The sequence below is a fragment of the Piliocolobus tephrosceles genome, chromosome 2 (genome assembly GCF_002776525.5).
Source record: "Piliocolobus tephrosceles isolate RC106 chromosome 2, ASM277652v3, whole genome shotgun sequence".
NCBI classification, from domain to species: Eukaryota; Metazoa; Chordata; class Mammalia; order Primates; family Cercopithecidae; genus Piliocolobus; species Piliocolobus tephrosceles.
This window is the reverse complement of record NC_045435.1, coordinates 177,473,156-177,494,414: the sequence shown is the minus strand read 5'-3', so window position 1 is coordinate 177,494,414 and position 21,259 is coordinate 177,473,156. Positions and strand designations below refer to the sequence as shown.

At 33.5% G+C, this 21,259-nt stretch overlaps 1 protein-coding gene across 2 annotated transcripts in view; it reads left to right on the top strand.

Moving 5' to 3' along the window:
- Nucleotides 1-21,259, top strand: part of LEKR1 (leucine, glutamate and lysine rich 1) — a 221,249-nt gene that overhangs the window by 89,320 nt on the left and 110,670 nt on the right. Inside the window, exons 4-5 of one of the 2 annotated variants that reach the window (XM_023223378.1) lie at nt 4,651-4,770; nt 11,775-11,950. In XM_023223378.1, coding sequence (XP_023079146.1) covers nt 4,651-4,770; nt 11,775-11,950 — 296 coding nt within the window. Of the gene's footprint in view, nt 1-4,650; nt 4,771-8,875; nt 9,639-11,774; nt 11,951-21,259 lie in introns of those variants that run through there. The other variant, XM_023223379.2, reaches the window with a different exon arrangement.

Below are 21,259 nucleotides of genomic sequence, written 5' to 3'. Positions count from 1 at the left end.
ATGGCTAGCCAGTTACCCTAGCACCATTTATTGAATAGGGAGTCTTTTCCCCATTGCTTTTGTCAGCTTTGTCAAAGATCAGATGGTTTAGGTGTTTGTTCTTATTTCCAAGCTCTCTCTTCTGTTTCATTGATCTATGTGTCTGTTTTTGTGCCAGTACCATGCTGTTTTGCTTACTGTAGCCCCGTAGTATAGTTTGAAGTTGGATAGTGTGATGCCTTTGACTTTGTTCTTTTTGCTTAGAATTGCTTTGTCTATTTGGGCTCTTTTTTGGTTCCATGTAAATTTTAAAATAGTTTTTTCCAGTTCTGTGAAGAATATCATTGTTAGTCAGACAAGAATATTATTGAATCTCTAAATTGCTTTGGGCAGTATGGACATTTTAATGATACTGATTCTTCCTATCCATGAGCATGGGATGTTTTTCCATTTGTTCATGTCAGCTCTGCTTTCTTTGAGCAGTGTTTTATAATTCTCATTGTAGAGATTTTTTACCTCCCTGGTTAACTGTTTTCCTAGATATTCTGTTTGTTTTGTGGTAATTGTGAATGAGATTGCATTCCTGATTTGGCTCTTGCTTTGGCTGTTGTTGGTGTATAGGAATATTAGTGATTTTTGTATGTTGATTTTGTATCCTGAAACTTTGACGAAGTTGTTTATCAGCTGAAGGAGCTTTTGGGCTGAGACTATGGGGTTTTCCAGATATAGAATCATGTCATCTGCAAACAGGGATAGTTTGACTTCCTCTCTTCCTATTTACTTAATTTCTTTCTCTTGCCTGATTACTCTGGCCAGAACTTTCAATAATATGTTGAATAAGAGTAATGAGAGAGGGCATCCTTGTCTTGTTCTTGTTTTCAAGAGGAATGCTTCCAGCCTTTGCCTATTTAGTATGACTTTGGTTGTGAGAGTACCTCATTCTTAATTATGAACAGACAACAAAGGATCATCAGCCTTCTGAGCAGAGCCTCAAACATGAAAGCCAAAAAGCAAAACAAAGAGTCTCAAAGAGAAACAGCAGCAATGCAGCAAACTGAAGAAATCTTCAAAAACACACTATCATTGATATCCTCAAAGAAATACAAATTGTATTCATGGTACAAGAAAAGGGGCAATTAAAAAAGACCTTTTGGAGAATAAGAAGAATTTTTGGTAGTTAGAATATGATAGCAGAAGTTAAAACTTTGATAGAAAAAAAAAAAAAACGTTGATAGGATGGAAGATAATGAAAGAATACAAAGTTACAAGTGGTAAAATGGTAGAGAAAGAATAAGAAAGTTAAGAGATCTGTTCAGGAAATTCCACATCTGAAATAATAGAAAGATGTTCCAGACAGAAACAGAAATTTGACTGGAAAGCATCATTATCCCTAGGGTAAATTTCTGAAAACCAAAGAAATCAGTTTCTAAAGGAAGTACTCACCAAGTGCTCAGCACAGAGAATGACAAAAGATTAACATGATGATACATTGTGATCAAACTGAAGAATCCCAAGTGAAAAGTAAAAAATTTTATTTCAGAAAAAGCTTCTGAAGCAGGGGGGAAGGGTGGGGGGCCCACCATATATCACACAAAAAAATAGAAATGAGAATGTCATTGGATTTCTCAGCAGCATTACTGGAAATTAGGAAACAATGAAATGGTATCTTAATTTTCTGGTGAATATTTTTTCAAATATATGATTTTCTATTCAGTCAAACTGTTCTGTGTGAGATAAAATAACGTGTTCAGACATCCAGAGTCGCAAATTTACTTCCAATGCATAGGAAATTTCTGGACGATTTGCTCCAAGGAGTAAACCAAGAAGGAAGAAAACTTCTGAACCAGGGTATAGGAGAATTGACATGAAAGAGAGATGAGGACAGTTCCTGAAGTGATGGAGAAGGGAAGTCTTATGATGACAGTTGTGTAGTCAAACCAGAGCATAAACCAGACTACAGCAGGGGAATGGAAAGCTCCAGGAAGGCTACCTCCTGGAAAAGAAATGATCTGTTGTGTTTGAATGTGTCGGGAGAAGAATTACCTCTCCATCAAAGATGGAAAAAGAATAAAATGATGGTACCCAGAAAACTACGAAAGAAGAAAAGGAGACAATTTTTAATTCCAGAGACAACAGAAAGTTGTACAAGAAAGAAATATAATCATGGCATTATATGTGGCTCACAAGTGAATAACAATATAAATACTAAATATAATTTAATAAAAAAGTACTGATTTATATTGGGAGGATTAAGAGAAGAGCATGTAGATATGTGTAGGAGGGTCAATTCTTATTAACTACCTACCTCAACATTCATTTTGCCTTGTAAGTAACAGAATATATCTGGGCGCTAATCTTTAAAGGACGACACCTTCCAGCTGCATGTACAGCTAAGTATGGCCATATATCTAAGTTCAGTAGAAGTATTCAGTGGTACTTTAAGGAGATTGACTTAAAAGGGATGGAGTAGGCCATTATTCTCCTCTACCTAGCCTGGAATGGGAATGTAATGATTAAAGCTTTCACCACCATCATGGACTATGACAATAAAGTACAGATACCAAAGATGGTAGACCAGAGAGTTGGTAGGATATGAGGCCCTAATAACATTATAAAGCTGTGATATTAGCACTGAACTGATTACCAATGCATTTGCTTTATGTGAGATTATATATATATATATTTATGCCATTATATTCAGGTGTCACTTATATGTAGCACAACTAGATCTTAACTGATATGTATCACTAAATACACTAAATAATATATAAAATTAAATATTAGGAAATATCAGTGTAAACATGTCAGTAATATGAGTGATACAGTAATATAGAGGTCAATACTAGGAGAAACAGGGGAAAAAACATTAAACGTGGTTGCCTTTGGCGGTGGGAATTAGAGTAGAGGCACATGATTACTATTTTTTTTTATAACTCTTTTAGTCATTGTTACAGTTTGGATGTGGTTTATCTTCACCAAAACTCATGATGAAATTTGGGCCTCAATACAGCATCGTTGGGAGGTACGGCTTCATCGGAGGTGTTTGGGTCATAGGAGCAGATTCTTCATGAATAGATTAATCCCCTCCCTTGTGAGTGAATGGAGTTTTTGCTCTGGCAAGAATGGATTAGTTCTCAAGTTATCAGGTTGTTAAAATACAGGGGGAGAGGTGCATGGCCACCGGCTTTCAGCCCATTGTCCTTATTCTTTGGCTTGCAAATTAAGAGTCCCTCCAAATCACTTGACTTTCCTTTTGTCAGAGTTGTAGATCTCCAGAGATGTCCCCAGATGCTCCACATTAAAGATACATCCTTTCATTGCTTTTTTCCCCCAGCAATTATTAAGTGTTTACTAGAGAACTAATTCACATTATCATGGCTGGAAATATTCTCTGATGCTCAACTCCCCTAATCTATAGATTGAGTTGGTTTAAGGTCTCCTTGGTATTAGGAGCATTGTTGTTCCTACTGATAGTGACTTCATTCTTGATTCAGGCAGACAGCTACTATGCTGCCATAAAAACCAATTAGGTGGGAGCTTATTCCTCTGCTGGATTGTGCAGTGACTGGTCTCACCCAAGACTTTCATGTGAGAAGAAGCACCTTCTCTTTATCAGGAAATTTCTAGAATTTCTTGTTATTCACAGCTGAATGTAATGCCTCAGTTCATTTTCAATTGATAATATGTGATAAAAAAATGTGTTTTCTTGGCAACCAGTATTTCTGTACATTTATCTTAGAAATAGAGTAATAACTGTTTATAGCAACTACATGCTAACACATCTTACTGTCTTTTTAATTAATTAAGCTAAACATCCCATTGCCATGATGTATTAGATCAAGTTTATAATGTTACCATGTTATTCTTTGGACATTGTGAGTTAGTGTTACCATGTGGATAAAATGTCAGGCATCTTTTTCCTCATGTAAATTTTACTTTTCATGCTTATATACTTACAGTTTTAATTTTGATCCTAAGTTTTCATTCATTCATTATACCAAAAGTTAACTCATATTCTTCCGAATGACTTCTTACCAAAAACCACACACACAAAAAAGAATTTAGCTTCCTTGATTTTTTTTCTCTCTTGCTCCCTTTCTTACCATGTGATCTCTTTGCACATGCCCCCTTCCACTTTCTGCCATAAGTGGAAGAAACATGAGGCCCTCACTGGATGCAGCTATCCAATCTTGAATTTTTCAGTCACCAGAATCATGAGCAAAGTAAACCTTTCTTTCTTTATAAATTACCCAGCCTCAGGTATTCTTTTATAGCAACACAAAATGGACTAAGACAGTAATATTTGACATTTTAAATTTGAACCTGTATTACTTTAAGTGAAAATTAAATTAATATTTTAGTTATGTTGTGATTAATATTTATGTTCATTGTAACAGTGGAACAATACAAAAGAATATAGAGGAAAAGTTCTGCCTCTCTTCAATATTCTTTACTTTTTGCCCCTGCCCATAAATTCCACTCTCCTCCCCAGGGTTTAGTTCCCAAGATTTGGTCTCTCTATATTTTTTCTGTACATTCATATAGCATATATAAGATACATAGTTTCTTCTTCTACTCCTTTTTATTAAAAGTAAGTATATTTAAATGGTAACTTAAAAATAGTACATACATAGGAGAGAATACTTAAGGGATGTTTGTTTATATTTTTAGAATTTACAATGTAGGCATGCAGTTAAAAAGTCAACAAAATGAATTTCAGAAAGTAGAGAAACAACTGAGTCATTTGCAAGATGAGTTAAAAATTAAATATAGACAATCATACATCTTCAGGTAAGATTAAAGAACTGAAAATTATAAAGAGTGAAAAGATATGCTTAATACTAACTTTGTAAATAGCCAAACATATTTTAGTAATATGGTTTCTTTTCTTTTTTTGTTTTTGAGATGGAGTCTTGCTCTGTCACCCAGGCTGGAGTGCAGTGGCTTGACCTCTCACTGCAAGCTCCACCTCCCGGGTTCACACCATTCTCCTGCCTCAGCCTCCCAAGTAGCTGGGACTACAGGTGCCTGCCACCACGCCCGGCTAATTTCTTGTATTTTTAGTAGAGACGGGGTTTCATCATGTTGGCCAGGATGGTCTTGATCTCCTGACCTCGTGATCCACCTGCCTCAGCCTCCCAAAGTGCTGGGATTACAGGCGTGAGCCACTGCGCCCGGCCAGTAATATGGTTTCTATATCTGGTGTGATTGAGAAAAGTAAAACAGCATTACGTTTTCTTTTTTCTTTTTTAAACCATTATCTCAATGAATAGTGTTGCTAATTAAATTTTAAATTAGGCATATACCTTGTTCTATTAGTGCCTTGTTATTGTTCTTATTTTGTGGATGTCATTTAGAATGAAAGCACAGTTACAAATTCCCCTCTTCACCAATATTTCTTGGTGTAGTTGATCCTCTGAGTGATAGTCCAGTGACAAGAAAAGTAATAGAATAGGAAAACTTCCTAAATAATATTAACATAGTCCTTAAATTCAGAAATCTCTAGTGTAAAGCATGTCAATTCTGCTTTTATATAATCTTTGGAGGGTTTATAATACCTAACAATAAAATCCAGCATTCTAAAGAAACTAGGAAGTACATTTTCTTTCCTAAAAATTGAATTGAATATTTTGAGAATGTTTATGAGAAAGAATAATTCCTTTTTGAATTGAATAACTTTTAGCTCTTAGAAAAGGGAAGGCAATGAGTTAATTCAACCTGGCAAATGACACAGGTTCTGGATGACTAAAAAAGTATGCTGGGTGAATGTTTTGAATGATAAGTTTTTGCTTTTTATCTAATAATTATTACCAGGAATTTTCTGAAAAAAATTCTGTGGGCTAATAATTTTTAATTCATTATCTGATAATAACCTATTGAACATCTACCTTTTATAAATGCTTTGCACATAACTGATGCTCTATACATAATTTTTTAATGAATCCATGAATGAAATCCACTCAAAAAACAAGTGACCATTTTTATCATCAGAAATCACCTTGATCCTTTCCTAGAAATCTGATGTTGAACCAACAGGATAATGCCATCCAGGTGACCTCAACTTTTGTATTTTAATCAGGACTATCAGTATTCACTTTTGGCTTCTGTAATAGCTTTGACTCATATCTGCTGTAGAAGGCTCATCTGATTTATCCACTAAAGCCTTCATGGATGGTAAGATTGACCTTTAAAGGCTGGATTGGGACTAGATCAAATAATTATTGCTGCTTCAGGATATTATGGGACAGATACACTTGATCCTAATTATTTTCATTTTTGCATGTTATCTTCAGTATTTTAAATTTTTGAAGAAACGTAGACATATAAATAGAGTGTTATTTTTATTCTGTATTCTAATGTTGTCATCATTTTGAGTTATACTTTTAACAGCTTATTTTGTTCACATGTTTTCATAGATCTGTGATTTTTGCTCATTTTTAGCTAAAAGATCACAAATTAGGAGTCTGGGATCTGACTTATATAAAAATAGTACATACTAAAAACAATTTTGGAAGTAACTAGTCAACTAGACACTTAGTACAAATTACAGTTTATAATAGATGAATAGAAATAATTATTGTTTTTATACTCTCACTGGTAGACATAATGCATTCCATAGAAAAAGGCATACTGTTAAAAATAAAATCAAACGAAATTTCTAGAGTTCAGTGACTTTTGTTGCATTAGTGAAAGCTGATTTTAAGCTAGATTATTGATTATTTTAAAAATATTAGATCATAAAACTTAGTGATTGCTCTGGATAAAGAAAAGGAGCTTATAATCTTCTCTCTTGAAGAGGTAAAGGATTCATGGGCCAAAACATGGGATAAAAAAAAAGAAGTAAGGGAAAGAAACATGACCTTTCTACTCAGATATAATCATCTTTATTTATGGAGCCTAAAAGGAACTTTCAGTAGATCAGTGAACTATGTTTCGGGGTCCATTACTGTTTTTAAATTCTTCTCTCATTTGTTTAATTACAATTGGGCTTAATCACTAGCCTTCGGCAAAGTATTCTTTCATGTTCTGTGTTTTCCCTGACATCACTTTCAGCCTGTGTCTTGTAAGGGCTCAGCATATTAGTTGGCACATTGGTTGGCTCAGCACATCTGTTACTTAGAATAAAGTGTTTTTTGAAAAATGCAAATTAATTGTAGAAGGCCTATAAAGTAGCTATTAAAAACCTGAATGAAATATAGATATATTTCACCTCACAAAGTTGTGTTTAAGTTCAATATTCCAAATCAGACCATATTTGAAATATTCTATCAGTATTTACTTTTAGAGGATTACTATTTTGAATCTTTTATAAATTATTTGAAATAAAGAGTATTTATCCTTTAATTTTTCTTATTTGTAAAGCTAGACCTTGTCATCTCTAGAATTTTCAATGTCAACTCCAAAAATTTCTCTTGCAGCTCTCTCACTTTCACTTCACTTCTTCAGTCTAATTAAGGATGCTAGTATTTTTTCTTATTTTCCCAAACATATTTTGGCTTTACTTTGTTTTCTATCCTTGATCCCAAGTTTATTACCCCATACCTTTTTAAAAACATACTCATTGAGATATAATTTGCACACCACAAAATTCACCTATCATAAGGAGGCAATTTAATTATTTTTAATAAACCTACAGAGTGGTGCCACCAAATATTAGCTATTAGATTGGCAACCACATCTAATATTAGAACACTTGACTCATTCCAAAAAAGACCCTCCAGACCCTCATGCCATCTTCAATCAATCTCTGTGCTCACCTCCAGCTCACCAGGCAACTAACCTTTCTCTTTCTATAGATTTACACTTTTCTGGACATTTCAGATATATAGAATCATACAATATGTGGTGTTTACATCTGGCTTTTACTAATTATGTTTTTGAGGTTCATTCATGTTGTGACACTTATCCATACTTTTGTTCCTTTTTATTGCTGAATAGTAGTCCACTGTATGGATATACCACATTTTATTTATCCATTTACCAGTTGATGGATATTTGGATTGTTTCCACTTGTTGTTGCTTATGAATAATGCTGCTGTAAACATTCATATGCAAGTCTTTGTGTGGACATGTTTTCAGTTCTTTGGAGTAGATACCTAAGTGTGGAATCACTAGGTCATATGATTAATCTATATTTAATTTTTTCTTTTTTTTGAGATGGAGTCTCGCTTTGTCGCCCAGGCTGGAGTGCAGTGGCATGATCTTGGCTCACTGCAACCTCCGCCTCCCTGGTTCATGCCATTCTCCTGCTTCAGCCTCCCGAGTAGCTGGGACTACAGGTGCCTGCCACCAAGCCCAGCTAATTTTTTGTATTTTTAATAGAGATGGGGTTTCACTGTGTTAGCCAGGATGGTCTCAATCTCCTGACCTCGTGATCCATCTACCTTGGCCTCCCAAAAGTGCTAGGATTACAGGCATGAGCCACCATGCCCAGTCAATCGATATTTAATTTTTTTAACTGCCAACCTGTTTTCCAAAGAGGCTGCACATTTTACATTCCCACACCATGAATGAGGATTCTGGTTTCTCCGTGTTTTTGTCAACACTTACTATTGTCTGTCTGTTTTGTTGTAGTCATTTTAGTGGGTGTAAAATAGTATCTCATTGTGGCTTTGATTTGTGTTTCCCAAATTACTAATGATATTGAGCATCTTTTCATTTGCTTGTTAATCATTTGTATATCTTATTAGTGAAACATCTACTCAAATATTTTGCCAATTTTTAATGTGTTTATTTTCTTGTGTGATTGTAAGAGTTCTTTCTATATTCTGGATATAAGTCCTTTATACGAAATATGATTTGCAAATATTTTCTCCCAGTGGCTTATCTTTTTATTTTCTTAATAATGTCTTTTGAAAAGTTATTTTTGATGAAATATAATTTATCTGTTTTATAGATTGTGCTTTTGCTGATATATGTAAGAACTCTGTCTAAGCCTGTCACAAGGATTTTCTCCTGTATTTTCTTCTAAGAGTTTTATAGTTTTAGCTCTTCTTTAGATCTATGATCTATTTCAGCTAACTTTTGTGTCTGATATGAGGTAAGGATCTAAATTCATCCTATTTCACATGGATATTCAATTGTTCCAGCACTGTTTGTTAGAGGTCATTTTTTTGTTCCTTATTGAATTGCCTTGGCATCTTTGCCTAAAATAAGTTCACCATAAATGTAAGGGATTATTTTTGGATTTTCTATTCTATTCCATTAATCTATGTCTTATGTCAGTGCCACACTCTCTTAAATACTATGGTTTTTAATAAATTTTAAAATCAAGAAATATAATTCCTCTAACTTCCTTTTTTGTTTTCAAAATTGTTTTTGCTATTCTGGGCCCTCCATAATGAATTTTAGGATCAGCTGGTAAATTTCTGTGAAGTAGCCTGCTGGGACTTTGATAGGTATAGTATTGAATCTATAGATCAATTTGGGGAGAATTTCTACCTTAACATTTTTGTATCTTTCAATACATGAATGTGGTATGTTTTTCCATGGAGATCTTTAGCCCTCTCAAAAATATTTTGTTTTCTTTAACTTCTTTTATTACAATTTATTTCTAAGTGTTTTATTCTTTTTATGTTATTATGAATGGGACTGTTAATTTTATCTTGGGGATTGGTCATTGTTAATATACAGAAATAAAATTAATTTTTGCATATGTATTGTGTATCCAGTGACCTTGATGAATTTGTTTATTAATTATAGTATTTGTGTGTGTGTGTGTGTGTGTGTGTGTGTGTGTGTGTGTGTATGTCTTTAGGATTTTCTACATAGAGGAGTTTACCAACACTCCAAGTCCTTTTACCTCTACTCATTTAGTTGTATTTACCCTTAAATCCTTTGGCCTTCATACCTACTTCCAGTTTGTTAAACACTAAATCCTTAGTGAGGAATCCTCAATATTCTGCTTAGGCTCCTTGGTGCTCTTCATCTCTTAGCAGCCGTTTTTCTTGCCTCTTATTTCATAGAGAAGGTTAAGGTTACCAGTAGAGGCAAATTTATTGTGAACCAGATGATGCTTAAGTTTCAGAGTCTCTCACTTAGGACTTCCTTCCAAGGTTCTGAGAAGGCTTCTGGTGAAAGCAAGATGATTGAGTTGTAATTTGGTTAAAAATTCTCTTTCTACTCAGGTTTTTCCTCTCTCTCACTTTAAAAAAAAAATTATTATTTTTTGTGATTCTTACTTCTGTTGTAAGTATACCATTGGAGTAGTCACAGGCATTTGGAGGATCTGAGTAAAGGAAAGTTGACATAGGAGTACACCATTATAATTGCCATTTGGAAAGATACTTTAGAATGCTTTAATGAAACAAGCAAGAAATTACATTAATTTGGATATATATAGGTTTTTTAAATTAAATAAAAGCATTTATAAGCAAATTGAGCAATAGAAATTATTGTGGCCTAAAGAAGCAAGCTGTAACAACTTCTTTGATTACATCAAAGCAAATTTATTAATAGAAAGAGATCATATTTTAAAGTTCTTGGGTTATTTGATAACCTAATGTAAGGGAGTTAATTATTCAGATACATTGGAGAAAGATTTAAGTTTACACTGATTTTACAGATATGACTAACATCATTGAATGTAACATACAAATCATAATACACTACTTCAGGCAGACCATCTAAGATAAATTGGCCCATGAGTTTCATTATTTCAAAGACAATTTAATCGCTTTCCAAGAAAACTTGAAATGACAAAATCTTACGTATGAGAAAAGTTTAATAAGGATTTCCCCAAATTTGACAATACTAAGAATTTATGTGGCATTACTGATCATCAAATTACTAATTACTAATTACCAAAGGCCTCCCAGATATAGTGGACTCTATTCAGCCCTTTTCTGCAGACTTAAACACTGATCACTACATTTTTCTTAAACTACTCGTATCCCCTGGCTTTTCTGACATTATTCTTTTGGCTTATCTTCTGACTCACTGATGAGTTCCCCCTAGTCTCCTCTGAGGGATTCTTTTTAGTTTCAGTCCCTTAAATGTTTGTGTTATCCCTAGCACTTCTCATTTTTCCATTTCTCCAACTGAGGAGGAATTTATTTTATTTACTCTTTCATTCAATATTTGTTGAAAACATATTATGCAGTAGGCACTGTGCTAGATGCTAGAGAGACTGTGATGAGCAAGAGAGATATAACCTCTGCCTTATACTCAGGGATACAAATATTGACAAATATACTCTCATGGCTTCAGTCATCACCATTTTGCTGCTCTCAAATCTGTGTCTATATTTTATTTGATTATTAAGATAATTAAAACCAGAGTGAAATCACTGAGATGACAAAAATGTGATTACTTTGAGCTGTCGGATTTTATGAAGCAAATGCACTGGATCAGTCACTTTGAATTGTTTTACTTAATATTACCCCAGATTTTTCACTCCTGTATAACCATGGTATGCGGGACAAATGCTGTATAAGACTTTAAGATTCTCATTTAGGATCTAAGACTAAATTGCTCTGACCTAATTTTCTCCACTAAATGCTTACTGTTGAATATAAAAGGATTAATAGAATAAATGTGTATGAAGGTAGTTAGCTGTCTTTCTTTGTAGTTAAAATAATGGCAAAATGGAAGTGAGTTAGAGTTACCATACACTTCAGTTTACCTGAGATATTCCTAGTTTGTGTGTTGTTTCAGCATAATATGAATACCACCTTCTTCTGCTTTCAAAATTGTCTCCAATTAGACAGTAGATTATATAGTCACTCTAAAACTATTTTTGGAGAAGTTTATTATGCTTACTATTTTTTAAAATCCTATTTTTTTTTACTTTGCAGTCAAAGATTGTCAGAGTACAAACATTTCTGGAATAAGACTCTTTCATTACTTACTTTTACTAAAAGGGAGCTCACCAGTATTAAAAATGAAGTGTATGATAATTACCAAAACTGGACTTCATTGAAAGGAGAAATTTTTCTACAAATTAAATCTATAAGTGAAACAGCCTTGACAGGTTTGTTACATATATTTAGAATATAATTGTCCCTTTTTGGTAAATGGTACATCATAAGTAATAAAATAATAGTATTTCATTTTATTTGATGGGAATTAGGATTAACTTCGTTATCACTTGGTAGAGTAGATGACCATTAAGATCTATTTCAACTCTGAAATTTAATTATTATAGGTTTATCTAAGATAAGCTGTGATACATCTATCTTGAACTGTGGCCAGAAGTCTGTTCATTACTGCTAAAAGTACTAATTTATGTTTTTAAAACTCTTCTTCTCTTAATGGATGAGTAGCTCATACTAGGTCAGCCTTCTTATAGATAACAACTATAAATTCTAGAAAAATAGCTACCTAAAGACAATAAAGAGTGACCCAAACCAAACACATAATGGAGGGAGTATCAAAAATTGAAAGAAGGCATACTAAGTGAAAGATGCCAATTTGAAAGGGCTACATACTATATTATTCCAACTATATGAAGTTCTGGAAAAGACAAAACTATGGAACAGTAAAACAATCAGTGGTTGCCCCGAGTTCCTGGCAGAGGATAAATGAGAAGAGCAAAGAAGATTTTTAGGGCAGTGAAACTAATCTGTATAATACTACAATAGTGGAGACATGTCATTATACATTTGTCAAAGTTCATAGAATGTACAACACAAAGAATGAACTCTAATGTAAACTATAAATTTTGGGTAGTAATAATAATGTTGATTCATCAGTTGTAACAAGTACTACTCTCCTGAAGGGTGTCCATTGTGGGGGAGGTTTTGCATGTGTGGAGAGAGGGGGATATGGGAATTCTCCATACTTTCTGCTCAGATTTCCTGTGGACCTAAAACTGTTCTAAAAAATAGTCCATTAAAGGGTTTTTTTTTTTTTAATGTTGAAAGAAATGCATGGCAGTGAGTGAATTTTTTCTTTTTAAGGATATTGGACTGAGAGCAGGGTACAGTTTGCTCCATGCAAAGAAGCTAAAAATCTGATAGAAAGCTGTAGACCAGAGGATAGAGATCAAGGCAACCTCACTCTCTGAGAAGTAAAGGGATATCCCAAAGAAGTGAAAGCCAGAGAAACAAAGCTCAAATTTTGCATATAAACTCTTTCCAAATCTCAGGCTTATCCCTGAAATACATGTGCTCAAGGAAGATGCTAAATAGTCCATCTAAAACTAAAGTAATTGATATTTTAGCCATCACCTACCCTATGGGAAACAGATTTAACACTTTAAGTTTAGCTAGATTAACTCCTTGTTAAAACAATTTAAGAAAAAAAAAATACTCTTTGCAAGAATGTAAGAATCCAGAGTCTCTGTAACATAACACCCACAATGTTCAGTATACAATCCAAAATTACTCATATCCAAAAGAATAGAGACTGGTTGACTCAGATGATATAATTAGCTGGCCAGGATTTCAAATTAGCTATCATAACAGTGCTCAAGGATATAAAGGAAAATATGCTAGTAAGGAATAAAAAGAAAATCTGAGTAAGCAACTATTAAAAAGTGAGAAATTCAAGAATTGAAAAATATGGTGTCTAAAATAAAATTTCACTGGATGGACTTTTATAGCATATTGCATTTACAGAAAAAAGAATCAGTGAATTTTAAAATAAATCAATAGAAATTGTCCAATTTAAAGAGAGAGATAAACATTGAAAAAACTGAATGGAACCCCAGCATCCTCAGGAAAGAATAAAATGCACCTTAAGTGACAAATATGAGTAAATAAAAAAGACTCCTTTTCCTTTAAATTTTTTAAAACTCACCTGCTTATTTAAAGCAAGCATATTATTTTGTGGTGCTTATAAAGTGTGTCAATGTAACATGACAACTAGAGTCTAAAGGATGGAGAGGTGGATAAATGGATTCATTTGGTTGCACTATATTTGTATTTTATGTGACATGGTAGAATATTTAAACCAATAAATTAAGTAGTATAGTATAATTTCTAGAGCAACTACTAAAAAATTAAATACAGAAACATGTAGCTAAAAAGCTAATCCATAATTTAAAAGATAACTCTTTAAAAAGTATTCAAACAATCCAAAAGATGGCATTTTAAACATCATCTAAGATTTATACAGTAATCAAATCAGTATAGTGCTGGCATATGGATCAACAAAGATGAATGGAACAAGATAGCCTGGTAAATGACCCTACTTATATAATCAATTGACTTTTGACAAAGACACCAAAACAATCCAATGAGAAAAAGAAAGTCTTTCAACAAATTGTGCTAGAACAACTGAATACCCATGTAGAAAAATATACCTCAACTTCTGCCTCACACCATACATCAGAATTAATTTAGGATAAATCATAACCTAAATGCAAAGGATAAAATTATAAAACTACTAGAAGAAACATAACAAAATATCTTCATCACTTGATGGTAAATGAAGATTTCATGGATAGGACATAGAAGTAAGAACTATAAAAAAATGAAAATTGGTGAATTAGACTTTATCATCATTAAAACATCTGTTCATCAGAAGCTATCAGTATGAAAATGAATAGTTAAATCACAGAGAAAATATTTACAAAATGTGTGACAAAGAACTCTTGTCCAAGTTACATAAAGAATGCCTACAAGTCAATAATAAAAGTATTCAATCAAAAATGACCAAAAGATCTGAACAGACACTTTACACAGGAAGATACGTAAATGGCTAATAAAGACACAAAAATGTTCTCAATATTATTAGCTCATCTGATTGGCTAAAATGAAATGGTCTGATGGCAGCAGATGTTACTGAGAAAGTAGAGTACTGGAATCCTTGTACAAATTGGTGAGAATGTAAAATGCTACAGCCACTTAGAGAAAAGATCTGACAGTTTCTCATTAAACTAAATATACATTTATCCAAAGACCCTGAAATTCCACCCTTTGGTATTTACCCAGGAAACATGAAAATATATGTCCACAAGATACTTATATGAGAATATTCAGCAACTTTATTCAAGCTTAATTCAAAATATCCTAAAACTGCAAAAAGCTCAGGAGCACATCAGTCGTAGAATGGGTTCTCTAAAAGAAAACAGTTGGATATATTCAGTAGAATATATAATGAACTGCAGATAATGTAGTAGCATGGATAATCCTCAAAAATATTATGCTACTTGAAAGTAGCCTTACACAAATAATACATATTGTATTATTTCATTTATACAATGTTGTAGAAACAGGCAAAACTAATCTACAGAGAGGAAAAAACAGAACAACAGAACAGTGGTTGCCATAGAGGATAGGATTGACTGGAAAAGCACAAAGGCACTTTCTTTGATGATAGTAATTCTTTATGTTTTGATAGAGATTTGCATTACACAGGTCGATGCATTTGCCAAAACTCATCTGTTGGTGCACTTGAGACTTGTACATTTCTGTAGGTAAATTTACTAAAAAAGAAATATACCCAAATGTTGAACTCTATCTCTATGATGAAATGTTTAGGAGAGAAGTATTATTTATGTCTGCAACTTACCTTGATATTCATAGGATGGATTGATGGATGTATAAAGTGTTTGATAGATATATAATACATGATAAAGCAAATATAGTAAAATATTAATTGTAGAATCTAAGTAGTGTGTATATTTGTGTCCAGTATACAATTATTTTAACTTCTCTATATGTTTTAAAACTTTCATAGTTAAATGTTGGGAAAAAATCATGTTAAACCATGAAACTTTAATTTCACTTACTAACAATTTTGTTATATAATATGTGCCTTCAGATATACATTTTATTTGATGATATGCTTTTAAATTTGAAATTTAACTTTAATAATTAAATTTAGGCAAATAGGGGAATATTGTAACAAACATGTAAAAAGTATGTCTATATTAGGCCAAGTGGGTGGCTCATGCCTAGCACTATGGGAAACTGAGGCAAGTCAATAGCTTGAGCTCAAGAGTTTGAGACCAGCCTGGGCAACATGGCAAAGCCATGTCTCTACTAAAAATACAAAAATTAGCTGGGTGTGGTGGTGCACACCTGTAACCCCAGCTACTTGTGAGGCTGAGGCATGAGAATTGCTTGAACCTGGGAAGTGGAGGTTGCAGTGAACATGTCACTGCACTCCAGCCTGGGTGACAGAGTGAGACTGTCTCAAAAAAAAAAAGGGGGGGGAGATATCTACATTATTAAATGGAGCAAGCCAGGTGTGGCTCATGCCTGTAATCCCAGCACTTTGGGAGCCTGAGACAGGCAGATCACGAGGTCAGGAGATCGAGACCATCCTGGCTAACACGATGAAACCCTGTCTCTACTAAAAATACAAAAAATTAGCCAGGCGTGGTGGTGGGTCCCTGTAGTCCCAGCTACTCAGGAGGCTGAGGCAGGAGAATGGCGTGAACCTGGGAGGCAGAACTTACGGTGAGCAGAGATTGTGCCACTGCACTCCAGGCTGGGTGACAGAGCAAGACCCTGTCTCAAAGAAAAAAAAAAAAAAAAAAAAAGGAACAGACACTGAGAGTGTGCTAGTCATATTCTTTGGACCTTTAGTGTTCTTCTGCTGACTTTTAACTTCCAGTATCTGCATATCTGTGCCAGAGGAATCTTGCTTCTGCCACAGTTAATAATATAGATATACTTTACATAATTGTATTTCATTTTGTAAATATACTATATATTATGCATCATTTCCATTATTTGAACATTCATATGTGTCTTTTTTTGGATATAATGTTTTTGTTCATTTTTGGGTAAATACCTAGGAGTGGAATGGCTGAATAGTATAGTAGGGTATATTCAACATTTTAAGAAACTACCCAAGACTTTTCCAAAGTGGTTGTTCCTTTCACATTTTTACCAGCAATGTATGAGAGCTCTAGTTGTTGCATATCTTTGCCAACACTTAGTATCATCAGTCTCTTTAATTTTATTCTTTGTAATGAGGTATTCATATAAAAGATATGAATGTACGTGTAAAATAGTCGTCTTGGTAATTTTCTCATTTTTGAGTGTCTTGTCACATCTTATAGAATACTTACCTCATATCAATAATTGTGAATTCAATCATGCTAGACTTGGGGAGACATCAACTCTAATGTTTTTGTTTTTATTTGTGTTGCATTATTAATATTTTCTGTAATCCATATTTTCTTTTTCAGGAAACTTTTAAGGCAACTATCCATTTTAGGACTGTTAATTAAACCACATAGCTGGGAACAGTTATATCAGTTATATAGTGCAGTGTATCACAATCTTAGAAAAATAACAAAAAAAAGGAGACACTGACGCCCCCTCTGTGTAGAGGAACAACCCTCCTCCCTCAGAAAGCTTCACTCACTTTATTCTCCCTGCATGTGACCTGTGGCTATGACTGTGCAATATGTGAAAAGAGGGAGGCCCTTCAGATTCATGCAGGGGAAATTGACTAAGGGTCTCCCAAACAAGTAGCTGTCTCTTCTTGTAATTGAAAGTCTCACTTCAAATGCCACCTCCTCAAAAACATCTTTGCTGACTGCCCTAGTTAAAGTTGTCTTCCTTTATAGTCCTTCTCTATCCTTATTTTCTCTTTCATTTTTAATAATATTTACTACTACCAGAAATATTCATTTATTGATTTATGTGTTTACTGCCAGTCTCCTCCTACTGGTTGTAATCTCAGTGAAAACAGGAATTTTGATTGTTTTCCTGAATGCTATATTACTAGTGTTTTAAGAGAATTGAACCTGTCACATAGTAGGTGCTCAGTGAACTTTGTGAAATTGAAGTGGAAGTTAAAGTACACCCACATTTGCATAGTCAGATTCCTGATAATATTTATATTAGGTTTTGGAACCTCTGAGTATTCTCTAAGATTTCTTAGTAATGCTTACATATTCTGTAATCTGGAAGGGGAGGAGAGGCTTCATTTATTAGCTACACTTGCCTGAAAACCAAGAGCAAATTTAATGTAGGCTATTATCAGTAGTACAATTTCAAATTGGATTTTAAAAATCAGTTTGAAAGATTTTTATTGAATTTACAAGAGGAAAATATAAACACTTAATAATTAGTTTTTCCCAAATTCAAAAGGATATAAGAATTGTTGCAATCATAAACATAAAACAACCTCAATATAAAAACATAGAAAATACAGAAAAGGGGCAAAAAAGAAGAAGAATTGACATAAATCATCTGTAATATGACACAGAGATAACTGCTGTTAACATTTTGATATAGAGCTTTCTAAACTCTTTTCTGTGCATATATATACATATATATAATTAAAATATATCATGAAAATACAGTCATGCCAATTAACTATGTTGACAGTATTTTATTATAGGCATGTATTTTATTTAACTAATTTTCTATTCCTGGACATTTAGTTTGATCATAGTTTTGCTGTTGTAAATAAGGCTTCACTGAACATCTTTATACATGTATATTTATTATTTTATCCTGTTTTTTTCTTTAACATAGTGAATTCCTAGAAGTGGAAGTGCAGAATCAAAGTATATACCCATTTTGCTTTTCGTTTGCAAGTGTTACATTTTATATTTTATTGAACATGAAGAAATAGGAGTTAGTTTTCAACCCTTGACTTTTATATTAACCATTATAGTATACCACTTTTGCCTCAGAAGCTGAAGGACCTTGTTTAGAAGTTACACAGTGGTGATGACGGAAGCTGTAAGGTGGAAATGCACACACGAGGAAAGTATATTCAATTCCCAAGCACGAGCTTGGTGAACACAACAGATGGGGCGTGTCAAACTGAAGCTATATTATTAAAATAGCTTTTTTTACCTTTTAAAAAACTTTCTTCTTAGGGCTATCAGAACAGTCAAATTTCCAGGGCATGGATGTACAAACATGTGCAAATACGTGTAAAACTTGAAAGGTGCTGATGCTTGCCTTTTTACAGTTTCTATGATCAGTTTGAACACGTTTTAAATTTAACAGCAATCCTAGTAACTACATAAACATGCCAATTTTGTAGCATAAAATTTTAAGCAAATAATCTGTATCTTAAGTATAGAAAAAATAAATTGAATGTAATGTTTTTAAAGGATAATTCTAGTAAAACTTGAGGAACTATCCCACTTACATGAAAAGATGACCAGGAGCCTAAGAAGCAGGCAGACCTTTGCTTTCCCATGGGTTAGCCAGCAACCACATGGGGCTATTGGGCACTTGAAATGTGGATATAGCCTTTTGTTGAAATAACATTTTGGATATGTGGAATGAAATAAAATATACTATTAAAATTAATTTTCATGTTTCTTCTTATATTTTTAATATGGCTACTGGAAATTTAAAATTACATGTGTGGTTTGCATTATATATATTTCTATTGGATATGTCTAGTGTGGATGAACAGTGAAATGAACATTTTAACATACAAAAATTTGTAAATGTTATAATTTATTTGAAATTCACAAAAATGATTAGGACGATGGGAATTATAGCTGAAGAACACTTTAGCAGTCACTCTTAATCCTAACCTGTTAATGTTTTTTTCTGGTTGTCTTTATTACTTAATTCATCTTTTACTTAAATTTGTTAAACAAACACTATTCAGAGTCAGGAATGTTAGAACTCTTGGCAGAAATCAGGAAAAATTTGGAGGGGAGCGTAGGATCCTTGATGGCGTTGCCCTTGTACAGACTTACCACCAGGTCTGGAGAAGGGCACACAAGCCAATATGTCTGCACTCAACTGTGCTGGCCTCTGTGCTGCGGCTTGAATTCTTAATACATAAAGATATATAGGCATCCTAAGAGCAGGTCTCTAGAGTCAGCCAAAGTTTATATCCTGACTCTGCCACTTAACAAAAAACTGGGACTTCAGTGTCCTCATCTATACAATGAGAACGCACATACATACACACACACATCCCATATGCCTAGCAGAATAAGGAAGCAAGATATGTTAGCTATAACTATTCTTTTTTATTCTAAAGTCCATGTTTTTCCTATCATATTCGTTTCTCATTTCTGTTGCCGAATGGTTCATTGTAATGGGTTTATAGCTTTTCTCCTAAATAAAGTAACAAAAAGGGTTTTCACATGTAGTTTTTTAAAAATCTACATAATTAGACCAGAAAAATATACTCAACTGATTTTTGATAAGGACACACAGGCAATTCAGTGGAGGAAGAATAGCCTTTTCAACAAATCATACTGGAACAATTGAATATCCTTAAGTAAAGAAAAAGAGAGCCTTGTCCTAAAGTGCGTACATTTTACAAAAACTAACTCAGTGGATTAACCACAGACTTAAATAGAAAATATGAAACTTTTAGGGAAAAAAATATTCTTTGGGGCCTAGGATTAGGCAAAGACTTCTTAAACTTGAACTAAAATCATGATACCTAAAAGGGAAAATTGATAAATTGGATCTCAGTAAAATTTAAGAACTTTTACAGAGTGTAGTAGCACATGCCTGTAGTCCCAGCTACTCAGGAAGCTGAGGTGGGAGGATTGCTTAATCCCAGGAGTTTGAGGCTGCCGTGCTCTATGATCATACCTGTGAGCAGCCACTGCACTCCAGTGTGGACAACATTGCAAGACCCTGTCCTAAAAAAAAAAAAAAAAAAAAAAAAAATTGCTCTGTGAAAGACCTGTTAAAAAGGATAAAAAGCTACAGTACAGATTGGGAGAAAATACTTGCAAATCACATATCCAACAAAGGATTTATATGTAGAATAAATACCTCCCAAAATTCTATATTAAAAAAATCCAATTAAAAAATGGGCAAAAGATATTGGTAGAAATTTAACCGAAGATGAAATATAGATGGCAAATAAGTACATGAAAAAATGTTCGACATCATTAGCCATCAGGAAAATGCAAAACTACAATTAAATACAACTACACATTTATTAGAATGTCTAAAATTGAAAAGACTGACCATACTAAGTGTTGACATGGATCAGAGAAACCAGTTTTCTCAGCACTGCTGGTAGGAATATAAAATAGTTCAGCCATTCTAGAAAATAATTTTGCAATTACCTCTGAAATTGAAGATGCACTTACCACATGACCCAACATTTGCACTCTTGAGCATTTATCCCAGATAAATGATAACCTTTGTTCTCAAAAATACTTGCATATAAATGTTCATAGCAGCTATAGTCATAATAGCCCAAAATTGGAAACAACCCAAATATCCTTCAATGGATGAAAGAAAAACATCCTATGTCCATACCATGTAATACTACTCAGCAACAGAAGGGAGCAAAGTATTAATATGTGTAACAACTTGAATGAACCTCAGCTAAATTATGCTGAGTGAAAATAGTCTCAAAAGTTTACATAAGATATGATTTTGTTTATATAGCGTTCTTGAAATAACAAAATTATAAGAACAAA